Source organism: Nyctereutes procyonoides, unplaced genomic scaffold (assembly GCF_905146905.1).
Source record: "Nyctereutes procyonoides isolate TBG_1078 unplaced genomic scaffold, NYPRO_anot_genome, whole genome shotgun sequence".
In the NCBI taxonomy this organism is placed as follows: domain Eukaryota; kingdom Metazoa; phylum Chordata; class Mammalia; order Carnivora; family Canidae; genus Nyctereutes; species Nyctereutes procyonoides.
Window position 1 is genome coordinate 20,370,139 of NW_026575082.1, and position 20,241 is coordinate 20,390,379.

Below are 20,241 nucleotides of genomic sequence, written 5' to 3' on the forward strand. Positions count from 1 at the left end.
GGTTAGTGTATAATTTTGCCTGTGTCATTTGAAAATGGGTGAGATCTGAATGGCTTTAGTAGCCAATGTGGGTTGCTTTCATGGATCCCTTTCTTTTCATTTGAGCATTTCTTCCAGGTAGATTGTGGTGAGCTTGCTCTCTCATCAAGTGAGAGTTACACAGGCTGTTCTAAGAGTGTCAAAGGAAGATATGATCCCAAGCCCCCTTTGGTGAGCCGCATACAGGGCATCACTTTGAAGGTGACACAAGAAATGCTAAAGTCGTGAATTCCCAAGGTTCATCTGTAGAACCCAATCTGGTTTTGTGTTGGGAGGCAAAGAGGCAAATAGAGCTGTTGGGAGCCTCAAATGGCCAATGCAAGTGACTTGGTTCCACTTACTCATCCAGTTTCTGACATTTAAGAAGCTCTGTTGACTGGTGAGGTCAAACATTAATAAGAAACCCATGGCATCTCTGAAAAATGCAGTGGTAAGGCTCCGGAATCTGCCAAGAAAGCACAGCAGATAGTTCTGGAAGTTAACCCACAAACATATGATGGCAGTACACACAACAACACTATTTCCCTTTGAAATATGAAATCCCCACGGCATCCCTAATGGATTGCCCTACAGAATGAGAGTGGACAGAAAGACTGCTAAAGGGTCAGGGGAGGGTATCTGGTTGTAGACATTTTTTAGGACCACAACATGGCTTTCTGGTCCGTAGCACTTATACACACAGAGTTTGTAACGTTCAATCACACGCTGGCTTACACAGCCCCTTGGACTCTTTCTTGGATATCTTGTGGTCCACAATTAAAATGAAAGCCACTTTCAAATGGGGACTTCAACTTATACTTTTCAATCTCCCTTGTCTGTGCCTAGAAGAAAGCTTGGCACTCGGTAGCCTAAAAATGAATGCCCATGATTACATGCAGAAAACCACAACCATGGGCATGTTAGCAACCGAAACTGGGGTTCTTTTGCAGGGAAAAAAAAACATTGGTGAGAAAACTCCTGTGTCAGCACTCTAGGGGTAAAGCTCAATTCTACCCTGGCATCCGTGTCTCATAAAAAGAGGGAAAAACACTGAAGAAAGGAGGAAGAGAAAGATGATTAGGGAAAATAAGGCAAGGTCAGACAGACATAGTAGTTGGAGACAGAAAGTAAGAACACTCATCTGTGATGGAAGATTCTAGAGAATGTACACTGTCCCGTGTTGTGTGAAGACTGTCTCTCCCCTGCTCCTACCTCCTCCACCCCAAAACCTTCAGTACAGTTGAAGGTATGCTGAGATGCACTTCAATGGCAGGAATGGGCAAAACCAGAGACCACACAGAGGGACCAGAGAAGGTTTGGGTTATACTGACACAGAAGTGAATTTGGAAATGGGTTTTTAGGAAGGCACATAACGTTGAAATACAGACTATCACTTCCTGTCCTAAATGCCCTCCTAATTATTGGTATCCTAATTTTAGCCTATTTGTAGATTCTTTGGTTTCCTTAGAGTTCTATTCTCAGTCCCTTCCCACTCGACATACATTCACTGAGTAACCTCATCTACTTCCCTGATTCAGTTGACACCTTTATGTTGGACCTCAAATGGATAGGTGTAGATTTATCCTGTCCTCCATGCTGTGTGCCCAATTACATGTTGTGTGTTTCCAGCTGGAGGAAACTGAGGCACCTCTAACTTCGAGAGTCTAGACCCCACCTGGCCCCTCCTGATTTCTCCTTCTCCTCCTCCTCCTTCTTCTTCTTCTTCTTCTTCTTCTTCTTCTTTCTTCTTTTTTATTTTATTTTTTTTTTATTTCTTCTTCTATCAATGCATCATGACCTTTGGGGTTGCCATGGCTTCTTTCTCCTTCACCTACTATGTATGATTACCAAGCATTTTCTGATCTTCTCATTTCTGCCCATCTACTCTCATTTTGAACCTATCATCTTTCATCTGAATAACCTCAACAGCCTTCCTAACAGGCTTCCTGTCTCCAGTTTTGTTGGAGACCCTCCCCTTCGTGGATCCGTTCCTGCTGACTATGTAAATCCTCGGCTAAAAACATCTAGATGATGGTGCATTGCTCTTAGGATAATGGCTGAACTCTTCAATATGCTGTCACACTCTGCATGAAGTGACCCTTGCTCATCCCTCTAGCTTCCTCTCCTGACTACCCACAGGCATGCTGATCTTCTTTTAGTTCTTAGAAAGTTCACTCTCTCCCCTGGGCTTTCACACATGCTGTTCTTTCTGTGGGTAACCTGGCCTAATGCTTCCTTTACCTCCTACCTCCTTAGCCTGGATAAGACTCTCTCACTCATACATTGTGTATGAGTATATATATATATATATATATATATATATATCAGTCTCCGAGGAAATATCGCTTTCCCAAGCAGCCTTCCTAACACCCATATCTGGGTTAGAGGCTCCACCTGGTGTACCTGTCTATCACCTATATTTTCCTGACACTATCCTAAGGTTATATGGTAATTGTTCGTTATCTATTCAAATTCCACCCTACACTTGTGAGCTCCAACAGGAAATGAATTATGTTTCTAACTTGTTATCCATTATATTTTCATGGCCCTGAACATACTGTTTGTTCACAAAGTGTTTGTCTAACTAAGAGAAGAAAAAAAAAAAGAGAATAGCAAGAGACAAAATTATTAAAGATGTCAATGACTTCAAGTAGAGAACGATTCTTTTAATACCAAAGCAAAGAGAACAGATAGTTTAATGACTATTTGCAAATTTGATTTCTTTGGTAAGGCAGTAATCACAATAATTACGCAATACCAAAAAAATTTACTCAATTCTTTTCTTGTGGAATTGTTCCTACCAGTGCTGGAAGCTCACAGAGTTTATAGTGCTTTTATTGAAGTTTTCTTTCTGTGTGGGGATGAGCTGTATTCACAAAATTGTCTCTCACTCAACTACAATGGTGTGCCTACGACATCTGCTCTCTGTTCTCTCCTAGACAGAGAGAGAGAGAGAGAGAGTGTCTGTGTGTTATGTGTGTGTCTCACTTAAGGACAAGACTGTGCCATGCCCTCCTCTCACTGCCCATAGCACATGGCAAAGTTATTCTTTTATGTTAATGATCTTTTTATTGGGGGGGGAGAGGCTAGCATTCACAACTTGGGATGGACATAAGCTGTAATTTCTTGAACAGCCATGCTAATGGTCATGCTGAGGCCCACAGCCACAGCCAATTCTGCTGGCTCCAAGTCATGGCTCAGAACGTTTTAAAAACAGAGTTCAAAGATGCTCCCTTGGGAAAGGTTTCTTTTCAAAAATGTGTGTTAATGGTGACAGCCTGATACCCATTTCACTCCAGTACAACACAGACAATGCTAAACCCCCACATGCAGCACGCCATCAGGACTTGTGTCATTGTCACCATGGGTGGGGACACATGGAAGTCATAGAGGGCCATCCTGCTAAGAGGGGCTATGCTATTTTCAAAACATGCTTGTTATATGGATTTCATTGGGATGAACATCTTGTATCCACAGCAACACAGATAGGACATTCTTGCTCTGGAACAGGCTCATATCTGGACCATTCTTCCCAGCTCCCTTGTTATCTCCATTCTTCCCAAGGTGACTCCAGGGGAAAGGCCATTGATTTCCAGCTTTACTCACCAATCTCATGCTGTCTGGTGAGTCAGTGGGGTGGGAAAAGGCAGGACCACATTAACCCCCCCACACACACACACACAAAGATTCCAAAGTCACATTATTTCTTTCTCCCTCACTGGGAACTAGAGCTGTGCCCGGTATCTTTGGGGCTTACAAAAGGGGTACGATTTTTTCCTCATTCCCATGATACCACTTTTATCGATAACCATAATCTTATACAGGCTCTACTGCCAGATGTTTTCAGGCACAGGGCTGAGGTATGAGACACTGTTTATCTTGCATAGCTACACCTTATATATACACAGAATGCAAATTCTCAAGGGATGAATAACCTCAGTGTTACTAAGACTGTCCCCAGTATTCCTCACTTCCCAGAGCAGCTGCCTTGGGGGGGGGCAGGAGAGAGAAGCCTACCATCATGCTGGGCTGACATATCATGTGTGAGGACATATGGGAACCACATTTTCTCATATTACTTCTACAAAAATGAATTAAATTGGTCTATAAAACATACATCTTCGTGACAACAAAACTGACATATGAACAGAAATTCTTGTGAGGAATGACTTCAGAAGAACTAGCAGTGTTGAAGAGTGTGTGTAAATGGAATTCACAGTCAAAAGAGCTAACGGAGAGGGCCCGGCACCTCTCCTGGCGTTTACAGTCACTGAAGGCGAGAACACTTTGGACGCATTTCAAAAACTAAAGTGTTTACAAGCATAAACATTCTAAGACATGTGATGCTGAATTTGGAGGTATGTGCCTTCTAAATATCTTCTCTGACAACCTACTGCCAATTTTTATTTAATCTGATATTGTAAAGCTTCCCTAGCTTGTGGTCTTTAGCATTTTGAAACCTTGGGTCTCAAAGAAATATATTTTCATCAGATAACGGAACAGCACCTCCAGCTCTAAGCAAACAACACTCCTGTCTACTGAGCTTCTCTTGCCTCAGACGTTGTACCAGAGAAGATGCTGGAAAACCAAGCATAATCTCTGTCCCTGTGATGCTGACAGCTTTGTTGGGGTAAGAAGGCCGTAGGTGAAAAAAATCTGCCTTATTACAAGATGGCATATAATTAATTGAGTAGCTTAACAGATGGTAGGATGGGTGTTGTAGGAGATCCCAGGAAGAGGGAGTTTGTTTCAGGTGGACATTTAGAAAGGCCCCGCAGAGGAAGTAGCTGTGTCAGGCTTGGTGAGAGGAGAGGATCAGGGAAGGTGGGGAGAAACGAAAACATTCTAGCTAGAGAGCAATGGTGTGACCCAAATCTTAGAAAACTAGGCCAATCGGGAGACACAGGACAGAGAGTCTGCAGAAGAATGGAAAACAAATAGGAAAGGTCTTAACCACCCTTTTTTCAATTCCCTCTTCAGGTCGCATTTGTAAGCATGTTAATTCCCCACTTTAATTAATTTCTAGAGAAGGTTGCTGTTGTTTTTTTTTTTTCTCCCCTATTAGAAAGTACAAAGACAACACATAACAAGGAAGTCCAGATTGCTGAAGATCCGATTTTTGAAATCTGTACCAAATCCATCATGCTCATTAGGGTTAATTAACTCTAAATAATTTATTTTTATTTCTTGACATAAATATCTATTTTGGAACCTGGAGAAGAGTTGCACAACATTCGCTTTTCAAGTCCACATCCAGTATTCACTTTAAAAGAAGTTTCTCTCAGTTGTTGGTAGCTAGAAACAAAGTAATTCACTATTACCGCTCTTGTCCTGCGGTGTCCCACAGCTGAAGATGCACTTTAAATGCTTTCCCTGATGATCCATTTGGTCCCTGTGTATTATAAACCTAAAAGATACAATTTTCATCAGTTGATATTACTTTGGATTTTGTCAACATTCACATTCTCTGGGTTCACTCAGCATGTTTTTTCTCAATTACTATAATCAAAGTTCATAGTGCAGAATAAATATTTGCTCTGTTTTTTTCCAGAAGTATCACATATACTCTCACTTTTAAATGTCAAGTACAAGTATGATTTTCAACACAATTTAGGCATACTGCAAACTTAAATTAGACACCTTCTGTCATTTCCTCACGGAGGCAGCAAACATTAGATTTAGGACCCAAGTTCTAGGTTTGAATATCAACTCTTCATTTCACTTCTTCGAATCTTAATTTTCTTACAGCAAACGGAGGCCCACAGTCTCTTCCTACTTTACAGAGTTACTGCAAACTTCAGTGTAGTAACAAATGTGAACACATTTTCAAAATGGTAAAATGCTTTAGTAATACCTGAAAACCTTTATTGTGACTTGGACTGCCAAAGTGACCTACGCATAAAATACACACAGAATGGCTCAATAAGTTTACACAAGATATTTCAAGTCTTCCTTTGCTTGCCATTTTTTTCAAAGGCTCTTTCTCCTAACATTTAAATTTTCAAAATTACGGCCTTTGGGCTTCTTATTTAAACAAAGCACAACAACTTTAATACTTAATTGGCTCCCCTAAGTATGGTTAATAAAGATGTTTAAAGTGTGGCTTAGCATCAAGTATGGCTTAGTAAAAATGTTTAAAGGGAAAACTTTGCAAGGACTTCGATACCTCGATCAGTGGAGACATTTGGGAGGGGTGAAGTCACAGGAAAACCTTGCAGGGGTTGGAAGCAAGGAGGCTAAGACTACACTAAAAATGTATTGACCTTCAGATAAGGTACACAATTTATAAGGAAGCACGATTTAGCTTCTCAACCACTATTTCCTTTTTCTTCCCCCCAACTCTCAGGCAAAGAGTAGATTTGTGACATCAACTGGAAGCCGCAGCCGTGTTGGCAATCAAGAATACCTTGGGTGGCAGTAAATCTGGCTCAGCTTATGTGTCTATGCTACACGTCTCACATGTCACAATATCCTTATTCCTGTCATTAGCGTCTAGCATAGGAGAAGAAAGCAGTTGTAATTCTCACTTAAACTCCCTTATCTTGGAAAATAGCATGGACTGGTCTCACATTCTGTTCATAATAAGCTAGTGATTGATAGCTGAGTCTACACATAAATAAAAATGCAGCGAGCACTTACAAAGCTCATGTTCCAGCTATTTGCCAATCATTCTTTTAACTTCTCTCTGAAGAGTTGAGAAATGAACACTAGTTCTTATCGGGAAACTTAACTCACATCAAGACTTAAGGTTTTTGCAACCCGAATAATTCGAGTTTTGAGAGTTTCCTAGAAAATTCATAGAACACATGCTATATAAACCCGTACATTAGTTCTTTTGTCCTGTGTGCTCTTGGAGACTGGCGAGAGTGCCACTCAATCTTTTTCTTAGCAAAATGTTATTTATAGTTGACAAAAGTAAGCATATTCTAAATTGAATTAAAATGACAGGTTATGAATTTCCTGGGATAAAAGACAGACACCTTGCAATGCAATAAACATAGCTTCTTAATTCTATTTTATATGGGGCCAGCGGAGGGAACCAGCAACAAGATTAACATACCAGTATGGTTAAAAACTCACCACGCGTTTTTCCCGAAAGTCTATTCCTACTGTTGTGATAAACTTGGGATTGAATTTATTGTCTGTGTATCGATAAAGAAACGTTGTCTTCCCCACCCCCGAGTCTCCAAGGGCCAGGAGTTTGATCAGATAATCATAGTCCCCATCAGTCATAGTGATGGTCTTGGTGGGCCTGTGTAGGAGAGGAAAAATAAGTAGGTTATGATAAAAATCAGTTTCCCCTGGCCTTCCTCCAAAATACAACATAAATTTATGTTTCAGGGTTAAAATAGTTGAACACTTCTGTCAAATTCCGAATTAACTTGTTCAGAGGAGCTTCAGGAGTGAGGGCACCTCTATTACTTCGCTCAATACCAATCTTTCTACATCACGGCAGTTAATATGGAACAAAAAGCTACCCGATCCCCACAGCAGCCACTGCCACAGCAGAAGTCGAACTTTTGTTTTAAAGCCAGTGCCCTTTGGGGCCAGGAGTATGGGGCCAGGAAGAAAAGGAGGTCACAGGAAACGGAAAAGCCTGCCCAAGATGATGCAGGTAGGCCAGGGAGAGATTAGAATTGCATAGGGGGTAGTGGAAGGGAAAAGCCTAAGGGAATATTTTACATCTCATCATGCATAATGAGCTTTCTATTATGTGCATGCAAAATATTCCTTTTTAATTTAAAAAATTTAACAACTGAGATGACAACCTTTAAAAACATTGATTTGAAATCATTTCAAAAGCAGTGTCTAAAAATCTTCTGTTTTGAAATACCAAAGCCTCTGTTCTCCAATGGCAAATCTGCTGTATTTGGCAAATCTGCTGAATATTTTCCAGACCTTGAAAAAGGAGAAGAGCTAGTAAGAGGCACGACTGTGGCAATTCTGCTAGTATTTCTCCTGCCTGGAGGAATGCCATTTGCCAATTTTCCCATTGTCCTGACCTCCTTTGCCTCCGTCTTCATTTCTTGTGTTGTTAAAATGCCTATGGATGATCCCATGGGCTAAAGCCAAGAACACCTACAACACTGGTAATACCTTTAAGGTACACTCTCACCTACTGAATACTTAATGAGGTCGGCGAAAGGATTTGTCCTTTGATAAAACTTTCCAATTCATGAGTTGTAGAAATGGGTTTATTACAGCCCCACGTAGAGGAGGGCCTATGAAGTTCCTAGAAAAGTGTGTCTCCTATTACATGAAAGGACAATATTTTTCCACCTTTACAAATCCAAAAAACATAGTACTCTTCAGTTCTGGAGTGATTAAAATTAAATTTCAACAAGTTATCCCGCAGACGCATCTAAAAATTGCTAGATAATACGAATCATTTTCTACCTGTAAGAAAATGATGTACATGTTCATCACTCCAAACAAAATTTTCTTTTTTACATAGTCACTTTAGTTAGTGATCAAAACTAAAAGGTTTCATGTCTTTGGATAAATAATGATGAAGACGAGACGATAATTAGGTACTTAGCAAATCAGTATCATTACATCATTTGGAAGATTGGCAAATTTTTTACATTAGAATTTTCTAAAATTTGAACCATACTGCTGCTAAATCCTGTTAAATATATTATGGATGTAGGTTTCTTTAATTAATGAAGCATTTTGAGTTAAGTGTTTTGAGAGCTGCTAATACATACTTCTATGCTAAAGCTCTCCTCCCCTGTAATATGCTTTCTACACTGAGGGGCCTCTCATGGTGAATGTTCGCTGACAATGAAAGTTCTCTCTCTTATTGTTGTTACTTTTGTTCAGGGTCTATACAAAGTACAATCATTGCTCAGGAAGAAATGCTTAGCTTCTACCAACAACCAGCCTTCCTTAATAAAAGGATGCAGATATCTCAAGTATTGACATGAAATTCTTCTTGGAAAATGTGTTCATTGATTGCCTACATAGCAGCGACTAGTTCTAAGTTCAGATGGTTCTAAGTATCTTACCAGACTTGATAGTTGAAGAAGTTGCCGTTCCTAGTCTTTGAGCCAAATGCATTGCTAGAGGAGTTTGCTGTCAAAGCAATATCATTTCCCCCCATTTGGGCATATCAGAGCCACCATCACTCAACTTTCTTCTCTCTTTCCCTCCCAAACTTGCTCATGTGCAACTCCTCTGAAGGGTGATAAAGTCTGTCATTTCACTAATAGAATCAGATGAAACTGTTCATTCTCTTGGGAAAGAAGAATTAAATTTGTTCTGAAATACAAGTGACCAAAGCTGAATTCTTCCCTGAGCACAAGTCTTGATCAAGGGGGAGAAAATTAAAGCTACTGGCTGCCTAAATACAAGATAAAGCTGGAGGATACTGCGGCGCCCAGGTCTGGAAAAATTAAAATGATAGAGTCAAGAAGGTAGATCAGTATGCTTTAAATTTTTTTTAAAGATTTTATTTATTTATTTATTTATTCATGAGAGACAGAGACACAAGCAGAGGGAGAAGTAAGAAGAGGAAGCCCGACAGACTCGATCCCAGGATTCCAGGATCACGCCCTGAGCTGAAGGCAGGCACTAAATCACTGAGCCACCCAGGTGTCCCCATATACTTTAAACTTTTGCTTAAAGTTAACTATGTCTTTTTCAATTTTTTTTTTTTTTTTTTTGTGACAGAGTTAAGAAAAAGCTAAGTCCGAGCAAATCTAGTTAAATATCTTCTCTATTTTGTATCAGGTCCAACCATGAAAATTTTAAAAATGTGATTTATAACATAGTTTCCGATCAGGCATGCATACACTTAAAACTTAAAGATGCAAGAAAATATAACATAGTTTTACAAGACAGGAAACATGAGTAACTGGCAGAGGAGTCAAATAGTTGTGCTTTTAGTGCAAACAAAACAGTGATCTTCGTGGGCTGCAATGGTCTGAGAAGACTCTGTAGAGGAAGATGAACTTGCATTTAATCTTTATAACAAAGGGAAGAATTAGATGGGAGGAAAGAAGATACAGGACCACTGTATGTGATGACCTCCCACTCGTAGAATGAGGCTATCACCACTTAGAAGGTACATGACCTACCAGGTATTTTTGATCAGCAATTTGTTCTCTGTTATTACATAAACTTGCCTGGGGCAATACTGGACTTGCCTCCTGCTCAGGCTCTAATCCAGAGTGAACAATTGGCAGCCGTGGATCATATTTAATGTGGCCCACACTGGCTCTTTTCTATAAGTGGAGGGTTGTGGCTACTTTGTGGCATTGGACAAAAATTCCACCCAAAATGAATGCAAAGGCTGGCACTATAGAAAACCTTTATTTAGTGTCTCTAGTAGACTCCTTAAAGCAATTGACAAAGTAGACTCAGCATGAGATCGTTTGCCTCTTAAATTTCTTTTGAAAATGAATTTTCTCATTTTTATATCACTATTCATACAGTTATCTAATGCGGTTCCTCTCTTATTACCATGTGATTTTCTGAGTCCTAAAATCATATGACCTCAATATTCTATCCTTGGCCCAGCAAATATGACACCACAAAGAAAAATAAAAGCCTTGGCAAAGTTTCCTTTACCAAGAACAGAGCTAAAAAAAAAAAAAAAATGATCTGGGAAGGATCAAAAAGCTGACAAGTTTAGCAGTATTTATTCTTGCACAATGATTGATGGTCTTGTCAGTTCTTCGTTCTATGGATCTAAAAGTAAAGAAAAAGCCAGAAGAGTGCTGTACTTTAGGAAAGATGTCTGACTCTCTACCAGTATCACTGTGTCACCAGCTATACCTCAAGAGCCACGAGGTCTTTTAGACACAGAAACTGAGGCATCATCCTCAGAGCCCTTCCCTCATGGGAGGGTAAGGGGCTGGGAAGAGTAGGAAAAAGAATTCAAAACACTTGGGAGGCTCTGCTTAATGCAGAATCTCAAAGATAGAAGGAAATCTAAGTTACCCTGTGGCGCGGTCCTCAGTTTCCAGATAGGAAGTCACGTGCACAGAAATTATGTGATTGGTGGGATGACAGCTTTTAACAAAAAAATCCAAGACTGCTGTTTGTTATAATTTGAAATGAAAAGTGAGTTAGATGGGTTGAATGTAGAAAAATTTTCCTTCTACAGGGAAAGGAATTTTCTCTGGTTTTTCACAGGAACATGATTTTCATAGTTAGACTCTCTCAAATGAGGCTGCCCACAGTTCCTTTCTCTCTTTTCCCCACTGCTATGCCTCCTTCTTGTTCAACATAAATTCTATTTGCTCAGAAACGGAATGTCCTTTGTCCACTGCTGGATCCACAGAGTCCAGTACAACGGTCGGCATATATTAGAGGCACATATATGTTGAGTGTCAGAGCCACGCAAATGTCATAATTAATGAAATTAATCTTTGAGCATTTGGTGGAAATGGTATCCTTCCAAGTTCAGGACTTCTCTCCTTCCTTTCTCAGTTGTGGAGTGAATATTTAGATTAAATGATCTTTGTAGGACATTCTGGGTTTGGCTTCCTGAGCTCATTTTTCTATTTCTATAAAAACCTTCTCGAAATAGGATATTTATAGCTTCAGAGAAGCAGTTTCAAAGAAACTAGGAACAGAGAAAGCACAGAGAGAACGTAATTTTTGGAAGTGAGAGCTGTATTGGCAAAGAGCATATAAACTTGTCAGTTGAATAGGTCAGGGCTCAGAACTGGGCTTCTACATGAAAGCACCCATTCACCCATCTAACTCATACTCACTGGCACCTCGTAATTTGTATGATATTTTGTATGACTCTGAGGATATGCTGTTTTCTCCTGAGGGGAGGAGCTTGAACACTACAGAGATGTATGGATGACCAGGATACAGGCGGCTTACTCATGCAAACTTACAATGTTCTGTGCAAGTTCTTCAAGTAACAATCTTCAAAATGCCATGATAAGCTATGACCCTGTGACTTGAACTTATTAATCGATAAAAACCAAGTTAATATTCCTTTTTTAAAAGATTTTTATTCACTTATTTATTTGAGAAAGGGGGACACACATGGAGAGAAAGAGCATGGAGGGGGGAGGGGCAGAGGGACAAGCAGACTCCCTGCTGGTTAGGAAGCCCAGAACAGGGCTCAACCCTAGGACCCTAGATCATGACCACCCTGAGATCATGACCTGAGCCGAAGTGAGACACTTAACTGACTGAGCCACCCACGGGTCTCAAAAGCAACCTAATATGTGTAAGGCACTTCGGAAGCTTAAAATAGTAGACAAAATATCAGTGATATTACCTTGTAGGTGCTTTAAATAAAGTAAAGCTATCGAGCATAAAGTGGATTGATGCTTAATATTTCCTCATGTATCTTTATTCAACTGGTTTGTATTGGGCTCCAGTAGGTACATCTTGAAATCTGGAATTCTCATGGCAAGATGTCATTGAGTGATAGCTTGAGGGTGGTTCTTATTGACTGATCTTGGAACCACATTCATGGCTTAGGGGTTAGAATTAAATTATGGCTGGAACTGGGGGCATCTGGGTGGCACAGTGGGTTAAGTGTCTGACTCTTAATTTCAGCTCAGGTCACAATCCCAGGGTCATGACATTGGGTGCTATGTGGGGCTTCACACTCAGCAGGGAGTCTGCTTGAGATTCTCTTTCTCCCTCTCTGTCTGCCCCTCCCCCCTAGTGTCTCTCTTTCAAATAAATAATAAATCTTTTAAAAAAATAAATTATAGATGGTACTTAAAGGACCTATAATCTGTGCATCAGAAGGATAGAAGGCATTTTATGAAGGAAGGGAAGATGGGGGTAATTTTAAAAAAATTGTATTTGATAGCATTTGGTTCTGTTGGGAAGATTTTCATTTTGATTCTTCTTAAAGACTATTTATAATTAATGGACATGAGTGTGTGCAGAAAATTCAAACCCAATTGTAAGTATAAATCAATATCAACTTAATCAAACAACCTTGACTTCAGCTAACAATGGTCAATGTGTCTATTGCAGCAATCAAATCTATTTTAAAAGATAAAAAGTATCTGTTTTGTTTCATTCTATGATCAAGGGATCTACTATAACAGAGATAAACCAAGAAATTATTGAACTCTAAAGTTTAGCTTACTTGCCCTGAAAATAAGGGGTAAAAAGTCTAGCACAAGTCAACTTTAAACTGATTTATCTCCAGTGATATAAATTCTTTAAATTATTCTCACATATTAAACTCACCTCTAAGCCAATGAATAATTTTGTCTAAATATTTTTTTCTCAAAAGTAACATTTTTCCTTTCCATTGGCTTAGTTTCGTGGTAACTTTTGAAACTATGTGAGGGTTTTTTCCCCTTTTTTTTCTTTACTTTTTATTACAAGAAATCTCAAACTTATATAAGATTTGAGGGAATACTAGTATACTCTCATATATCAATCAGCCAGCTTCTAAATTATCAATACTCCCAGGTCTATACCCCAGAGAAATGCAAACATATAGCCACACAAAATCTTGTACACAAATGCTCATAATACTCCCCAAAAGGAAACAATCCAAATGTCCATTAATGGATGAATGTATAGACCAAATGTGGCATGGCCACACGATGGAATATTATTCAGTCATGAAAAGGATAAAGTATGGACACATGCTACATCGTGGATGAACCTTGACAACACACTAAGTGGAAGAGGCCAGATATAAAAGGTTACAGATTTTATGATTCAATACATATGTAATATACAGAAACGCAAACTCAAGGAGACGGAACATAAATTAGTGCTTGCCAGGGACGCAGAGAGGAGGAGGGATGGGAAGTGATTGCTAACAGGGAAGAAGCTTTTGGTAGAGATGATAATAATGTTCTGGATTTAGATACTAATGGGGGCACATCTTTGTGAATGTACTATATGGCACTGAATTGTATACCCCAAAAGGGTAAATTTTATGATATATGAATTACATTCAGTGGAGCTACTGGAAAAGCCCAACAAAGTAAGAATATCATATCTTATTTTTAAAATATTATTTTTAGCTGAGCTCCCCTAGCTGGGTGTTAATTAATACCTGTTTACAATGAAGTCAATTACGAGTAAGAATCATGTGTATTCAGATAATAATATCCTCCTGAACCCTAGTGCAAAGGACCTATAGAATATACTCTATGAACCTAATTCTCAGTAATTTCTTTTTTTATAAAAATATCCCTTATGGGGCACCTGGGTGGCTCAGTCAGTTAAGTGTCTGACTCTTGACTTTGGCTCAGGTCATGACCTCAGGGTCTGAGATCGAGCCCCACTTCTGGCTCCAGGCTCAGTGCATGGGGTATGCTTGACATTCTCTCCCTCTGGTGTGCAACCTCCACCCTGCTGCCCACTGCCGCATTCTCTCTCTCTCAAATAAATCTTCTTTAAAAATTCCTCAATTGATTGGGTCCTGATAAGCAAGTGGGCTCACAAATCAGGAGTAATTAAAAATCACTGAGAAACAGCAGGGTGGACTGGTGGTCAGGAGCCTGTGAACAGCCCAGGAACAGAACTTGGGTGTGCGTATTGTCCCAACGATACGGGTCCCAATGCTGCTGATCATCAGCCTTCCCTGAGGAGTTTACAAGCACAAACTCTAAGATGTCTCCAGAATTCTTAGAGAATCAGAATCTCTGCAGGCAGGTCCTGGGACTTCGAGTTTACATATTCCACTAAAGTACTACAGTACAACAGCCAGATTTGGGAATTGCTTTTCTTCGTCTTTTTTCACCTTGAGGCATATACAGGAAACTGTTCCAGACGGTTGAGACTCTTAAGCTACTTCAGCAACTCATTTTGAGTAGAAAAAAAACCCATTGGTCAAGAAAAGTCAGTTTATCTGATTTGATCTTGTTACAGTTGAGAGCAATTTCCCCTTGCTGATTGCCATCAGCCAAGCTTGGCACATGGCTACTGGAGTCCTCCTTCTGCCCGTACCCGCTACTACAAAGCCCTTGACGTGCTTTCCCAGCTATGTATCATTTTGTTACTTCACATATTTTAAACCTTGTTTCCCTGAAAGTTAGGATTAGTCCTCAAAACATTTTTACCACTGGAACCACATACATTAAATGCACTGAAGACTTTGCATAAATGTTTAAGTAAATTAAGCTTTTAGAATTTTTTGAAAGATTTATTATTTGACTTGAAAAGGTCTTATGCTTATCTTCTTAAGTGAATCATATGATTTATCTTTCATTAGTGAGCTTACTTAAAAAAAAAAATGCCTCTTTAGGTCCTTTCATCCAGGACTTCAACTAGGGAGCAAGAAAAATAAATGTAAATTACTTGAAATTCAGCAAAGTCTTATATGGAAAGACATGTATCTTTTCCAGAACTGAAAAAACCTTTGAGGTGATACAACACATTAGGAAGTATACACATAGAGGTTGACACCTTCCCTGAAGCCAGTCAGCAAGACCAGAAAATGGGTCTTCCTAACCTAGTGGTTCTCAAACTTGGCTGCTTTTAAAACTTCCTGATGCCCAGACCACACCCTAAATCACGTAAATCTGACTCCTGACGGTGAGACAAAAGCATTAATATTTCTTTCATGCTCTCCAGATGATTCCAACCTACAGTCAAGTTTGAGAACCACCACACTGCCTTTTAAAGATGTTATTGATTTGAGAGAGAGATAAAGTGTGTGCACATGGACATGGTGAACAGGGGATGGAGGTGAGGGGAAGGGGCAGAGGGAGACAGAGTATCTTAAGCAGACTCCCTGCCCAACTCGATCTCACAACCCTGAGATCACAACCTGAGCCGAAACCCAGCCAGAGGCTTAACCGACTGTGCCACCCAGGCGTCCCAAGAACCACCACACTACCTTTTAGCAGAGAGACTCCTCACTGCCAGTGAATGATTTCTAATTTCAATAGTGCAAGTAACTCCGAGTTTCCTACTATAGCTAAGAGGAGAGCAGAGTGGATCATATTCACGAAGACATATTGTTTCCTAAGGCAGTGGCTGGTTAGAAGAGGATTCATTTTCCCACCATAGGTCCCAGCCTCAGTGGGCCCACTGGCACCGGCCACAGGAGCTGCTTTCCCTCATCATGACAGGGCATGAGACCTCTGTGATGGCAGTCAATCCATCTTTTTCAATAGAGTTATGTGACATATGGAAGACATTGGGTGTATATATGTAAATGGAAGCTTCAATTCTTAACGTCTCCACATAAAAGACAGATATGACTTTAAGCTAAAGAGATGAGCATTTAATAAGATGTTTTTCTAAGTTTTCAGACATTGGCCTAATAATCTTGCAAAATTGTAATCATTTTCCAGCTGGCTGCTGCGTTGAGGAAGTCTTGCCAAACTTCTAGTGCTTTGCTTCATTATGTGAGAAAGGGCATACTAATCAAAATATCTGCCCACAAATTCTGCATTTCTCAAATGTGAGGGAGCCAAGTTAGATAGTGTCTATGGGTTCATGTGTCTATGAAAAAAAAAAGATGAGTTCCATATTAGTACAGTTTTCTCACTTAAAGCTAATTCTAGGTAACTCATAGAGCCATATAATTCCAAATATAAAAAAGATGAAAAAAAAATCCATGACCTCTTTAGGAAAGGAATGTTGGCTGGTTGTTGTTTTAGCTGATCTTTAACAGGAATCATCTTATGAGCTTAATAAATGCTGAAAAAGAAAGACTGTATGTATCTGAATGGAATTAGTTCAAAGAAAGTACTTATCTCAAGGGCTCTTTCTATATTATGTAGATGTTCATGTTAATTGAAATTTCTAGATTAGAATTTTATTTCTGTAATATGTACAAGGCTGAGTAGAAAATATAGAATGCTCTTACAAGTGGTTCTTAACCCTTATGTGATTGGAGAGAAAATAAATACATGTTAAGTCTCTTTATCTGATAAGTTATTTGACACAGACTCTATACCAGAAAATCTATGGCTCTAATTCTAAGTGGTATTCAGAGGAGAGTGAAAAACTCATAAAGCCCCCAAACCAAATAATCCAGTTAAAAAATAGCAGAAGGGATGAATAGACATTTTTTCCAAAGAAGACATCCAGATGGCTAACAGACACATGAAAAGATGCTCAACATCACTCATCACCAGGGAAACACGGATCAAACCTACAATGAGATGCCACCTCACACCTGTCGGAATGGCTAAAATCAACAGCAGAGGAAACAACAGGTATTGGTGAGGATGCAGAGAAAGGGGACCCTCTTACACTGTTGGTGGGAATGCAAATTGGTGCAGCTACTCAGGAAAACAGTATGCAGTTTCCTCAAAAAGTTAAAAATAGGACCACCCTACGATCCATCCATTGCACTAGTTGTATTTACTCACAAGATACAAAAATACTGACTCAATGGGATACATGCACCCCTATGTTTATAGCAGCCCTGGATTTTCAGCCATTTTGCCACTATGTGGCCAAGGGCACATCCCTTAATTCTTACAGTCTTTACCTGCTGTTGTAAGTATGTAAAGTACCTGGCTCAATGCATTCGATCATTATGTATTCCCCTTCCACTCTTAACTTGCCAAGAAATAGAGAACCATAAAAAAAAAAAAAAAAAAAAAAAAAACTCCAACCATTCTGACCAATGACACAACATAACAAAACCACAAAACAATTCATCAATTCCTTCAGGTTCCTTTGTAACTTAAAATGAAGTCACCAAATTTCCCAGAACAAAGGTGGTGTAGAAATACCAATAAATGGGCATAGCTAAATTTTAAAAAGCTGGTTTTCCTTTTACTTGACAAAGCACTAGATTAATTCAACTACTTTATCCCCTGCTGGAGTTCTTTTTTTTTTTTTTTAATTTTTTATTTATTTATGATAGGCACACAGCGAGAGAGAGAGAGAGGCAGAGACACAGGCAGAGGGAGAAGCAGGCTCCATGCACCGGGAGCCCGATGTGGGATTCGATCCCGGGTCTCCAGGATCGCGCCCTGGGCCAAAGGCAGGCGCCAAACCACTGCGCCACCCAGGGATCCCCCCTGCTGGAGTTCTGATTAAAAATACAGTATGTCAACAATGCCTAATTACCGCTTTAATAAGCCTATTGTTTACTTCTTGGCAGTAACCTAATCAACTGACCATGCCTTAAACTCACCTAGTATTTTCCAATATAAAACATTTATAATTTTGTTTTTGATGACTTTGACCTCCAGCTGTTACTGGTGAGAAAAGAAAAGTCATGATTAGCACAAAGATATTTACAGCTATGTACTCCCATCCCTGCTGTTTGGTGCTTTTTCAAGTCTAATCAGAACAGAGCAGAAGGCAGCTTGGTGCCTTGCTCAGAGCCCTAGCCGGCCAGCATAGTTCTCCATTCCATAACATCCTTTAACTTGAGAGCTGGTGAACATTTTTTGGTTAATAACAATTTTGGCCTGAGAAAAGTCATGAAATATTCAACGATGCGATTGGTTTCCTAAAATTATACTTTACAGAGAGGTTGCTACTCATAATTTTGCATTGTGCTTTTGTCCAATTTTTTTTTTCACTGAGAAAGGGACTTTCATGTGGGAACATATCCCCTTGACTGTTTATATCCATAGTGACTGTTCTCACCAAAAAAGAATCGTGACCTCAATAAAGAAATGCCAAAGAGTTGGAGTTTTTATAAACTAAGATTTGTTACAAGACAGTTCTTATAAAATTAGCTTTGCCTCTATTTTCCAGATTGGTTCTAAGATGAGAGGAAACTGCGGTATGCTGCAGGAACACAGATCGGGTTATGGTGATCTCTCATCTCTGCAAAATCACCATCCTGAAGTCCCTTCCTGCCCAAGGAAAAACGTGATCACATTTTCCATTAAAGATTTACATTTTACTTTCTGGTATTTTTTTTTTAACAAAATGACAAGTATCATAATTTACCACTTTAAATCAAAATCCTGAAAGGAAAAGGTTAAGATTTTAGTGAGAAAAATAATCACAGTAAGCTATCTGTCACAAAGAATAGCATTTGTTATATCCGACACTTTCCAGTTTACGGAAAGTCTGTGTCTCAAAGAAATTTTGGGGAATCAATTCATTTCCCCTATATCAAAGAATGTTCTTTCTATATCATTTCCACTGTTTTGAAGAGGAAAATCCAAATATCTTCCTTAACTGTCTTATTTCCTAAGTTTCCAGTAACAAGCGAAGGGTTTCTTTTAAGAAGTTATATTATTATAGTTAGAAGTAAAGGTTTTCATGCTGAAATCTGAGCCCATTTGGATGAATATTATTACAATAAGAGGGAAAAATATGGAAGCTTAATGCTTGTGTATTACATTTCAGAAGTAAAACTTCTAGTTGCATTTAATAGCAAAATAGGAAAGTTTCAGATTTGTTCCATCTATATATTTCTGTTGAGCACAGAAAGGTGAATATACCATTGTATATGACTGTTGAAGGATTTATATTTCAGAATAAAGCTGGCTCTGCTCCCTTTGATAATGTGACTCAGCAGCTAATCTAGCTCCTATTTACACAATGACAAAGGCAGGCTAATGCCCCTCCCCCACCCCACCCCGTTGTCTCTCCCCTAGTTAAGCCCAGGTGGAACTATAATATTATTCACCTTACAATACTTTAACATCATGTGAAAGAGAAGACGTTTCCTAAGACCTGAAACAAAAACCAGTTTTATAAATCCAGCTATAGGTAAGGCTGCTTATTGAATATTCACAAATATTAGCAAGTGATACACTATATCTCCTGGCAGATGGATTTGCATTGTCTTAGGCAAACAAGCAAGTAGGATATAAAATTTGAGGAAGGAGTATGGGAATGCAAGCTGGAACATTCTTCTCCAGCACAACACTGGGTTACATCAGTTATTGATTATAAAGGATCAGCAGGGTCATGATGAGCACCTATGCATGCATGCCACACGCACACACTTGTACACACAAGGCACAGGCTCATCAAGCATGAAAAGATCGTGAAGCCTGTGCACACCACTCCCTAAAAGCCAGCTTTCTATTTAATCTGATCTTGCCAGAAAATAAGTCTGCTTGAATTGTTCATGGAGTAAGCCAGAAATATGTACAATTTACAATACAAATTATATAAGACACACAATTTGAATTGTTTTCTATGCCTATACTTCCAAGTAGAAGAGTGAGACCATCTTTTTTGTTGTGTTGTTGAGGATTTGGTGCGGTCTATCCAACATGCAGAAGCTACTCTGCCTATAAAGAGTATGCTGGGTGCTTTTGAAATGATTCCTAGGTCTCCTCACCCAGAACTTAGGTGGTACTAGTTTCCTGGATGGGCAGAAAAAGA

General features: G+C 39.3%; 1 protein-coding gene across 1 annotated transcript in view; it reads right to left on the reverse strand.

Annotated features, from left to right (window-relative positions):
• The window catches only part of LOC129514575 (ras-related protein Rab-27B), a 56,141-nt gene that overhangs the window by 10,486 nt on the left and 25,414 nt on the right, over positions 1 to 20,241 (reverse strand). The window contains exons 2-4 of the mRNA XM_055333252.1: positions 7,099 to 7,270; positions 5,340 to 5,425; positions 381 to 484 (exon numbers count right to left, since the gene is read on the reverse strand). Coding sequence (XP_055189227.1) covers positions 381 to 484; positions 5,340 to 5,425; positions 7,099 to 7,251 — 343 coding nt within the window. The 5' untranslated portion in view covers positions 7,252 to 7,270. The remainder of the gene's footprint in view (positions 1 to 380; positions 485 to 5,339; positions 5,426 to 7,098; positions 7,271 to 20,241) is intronic.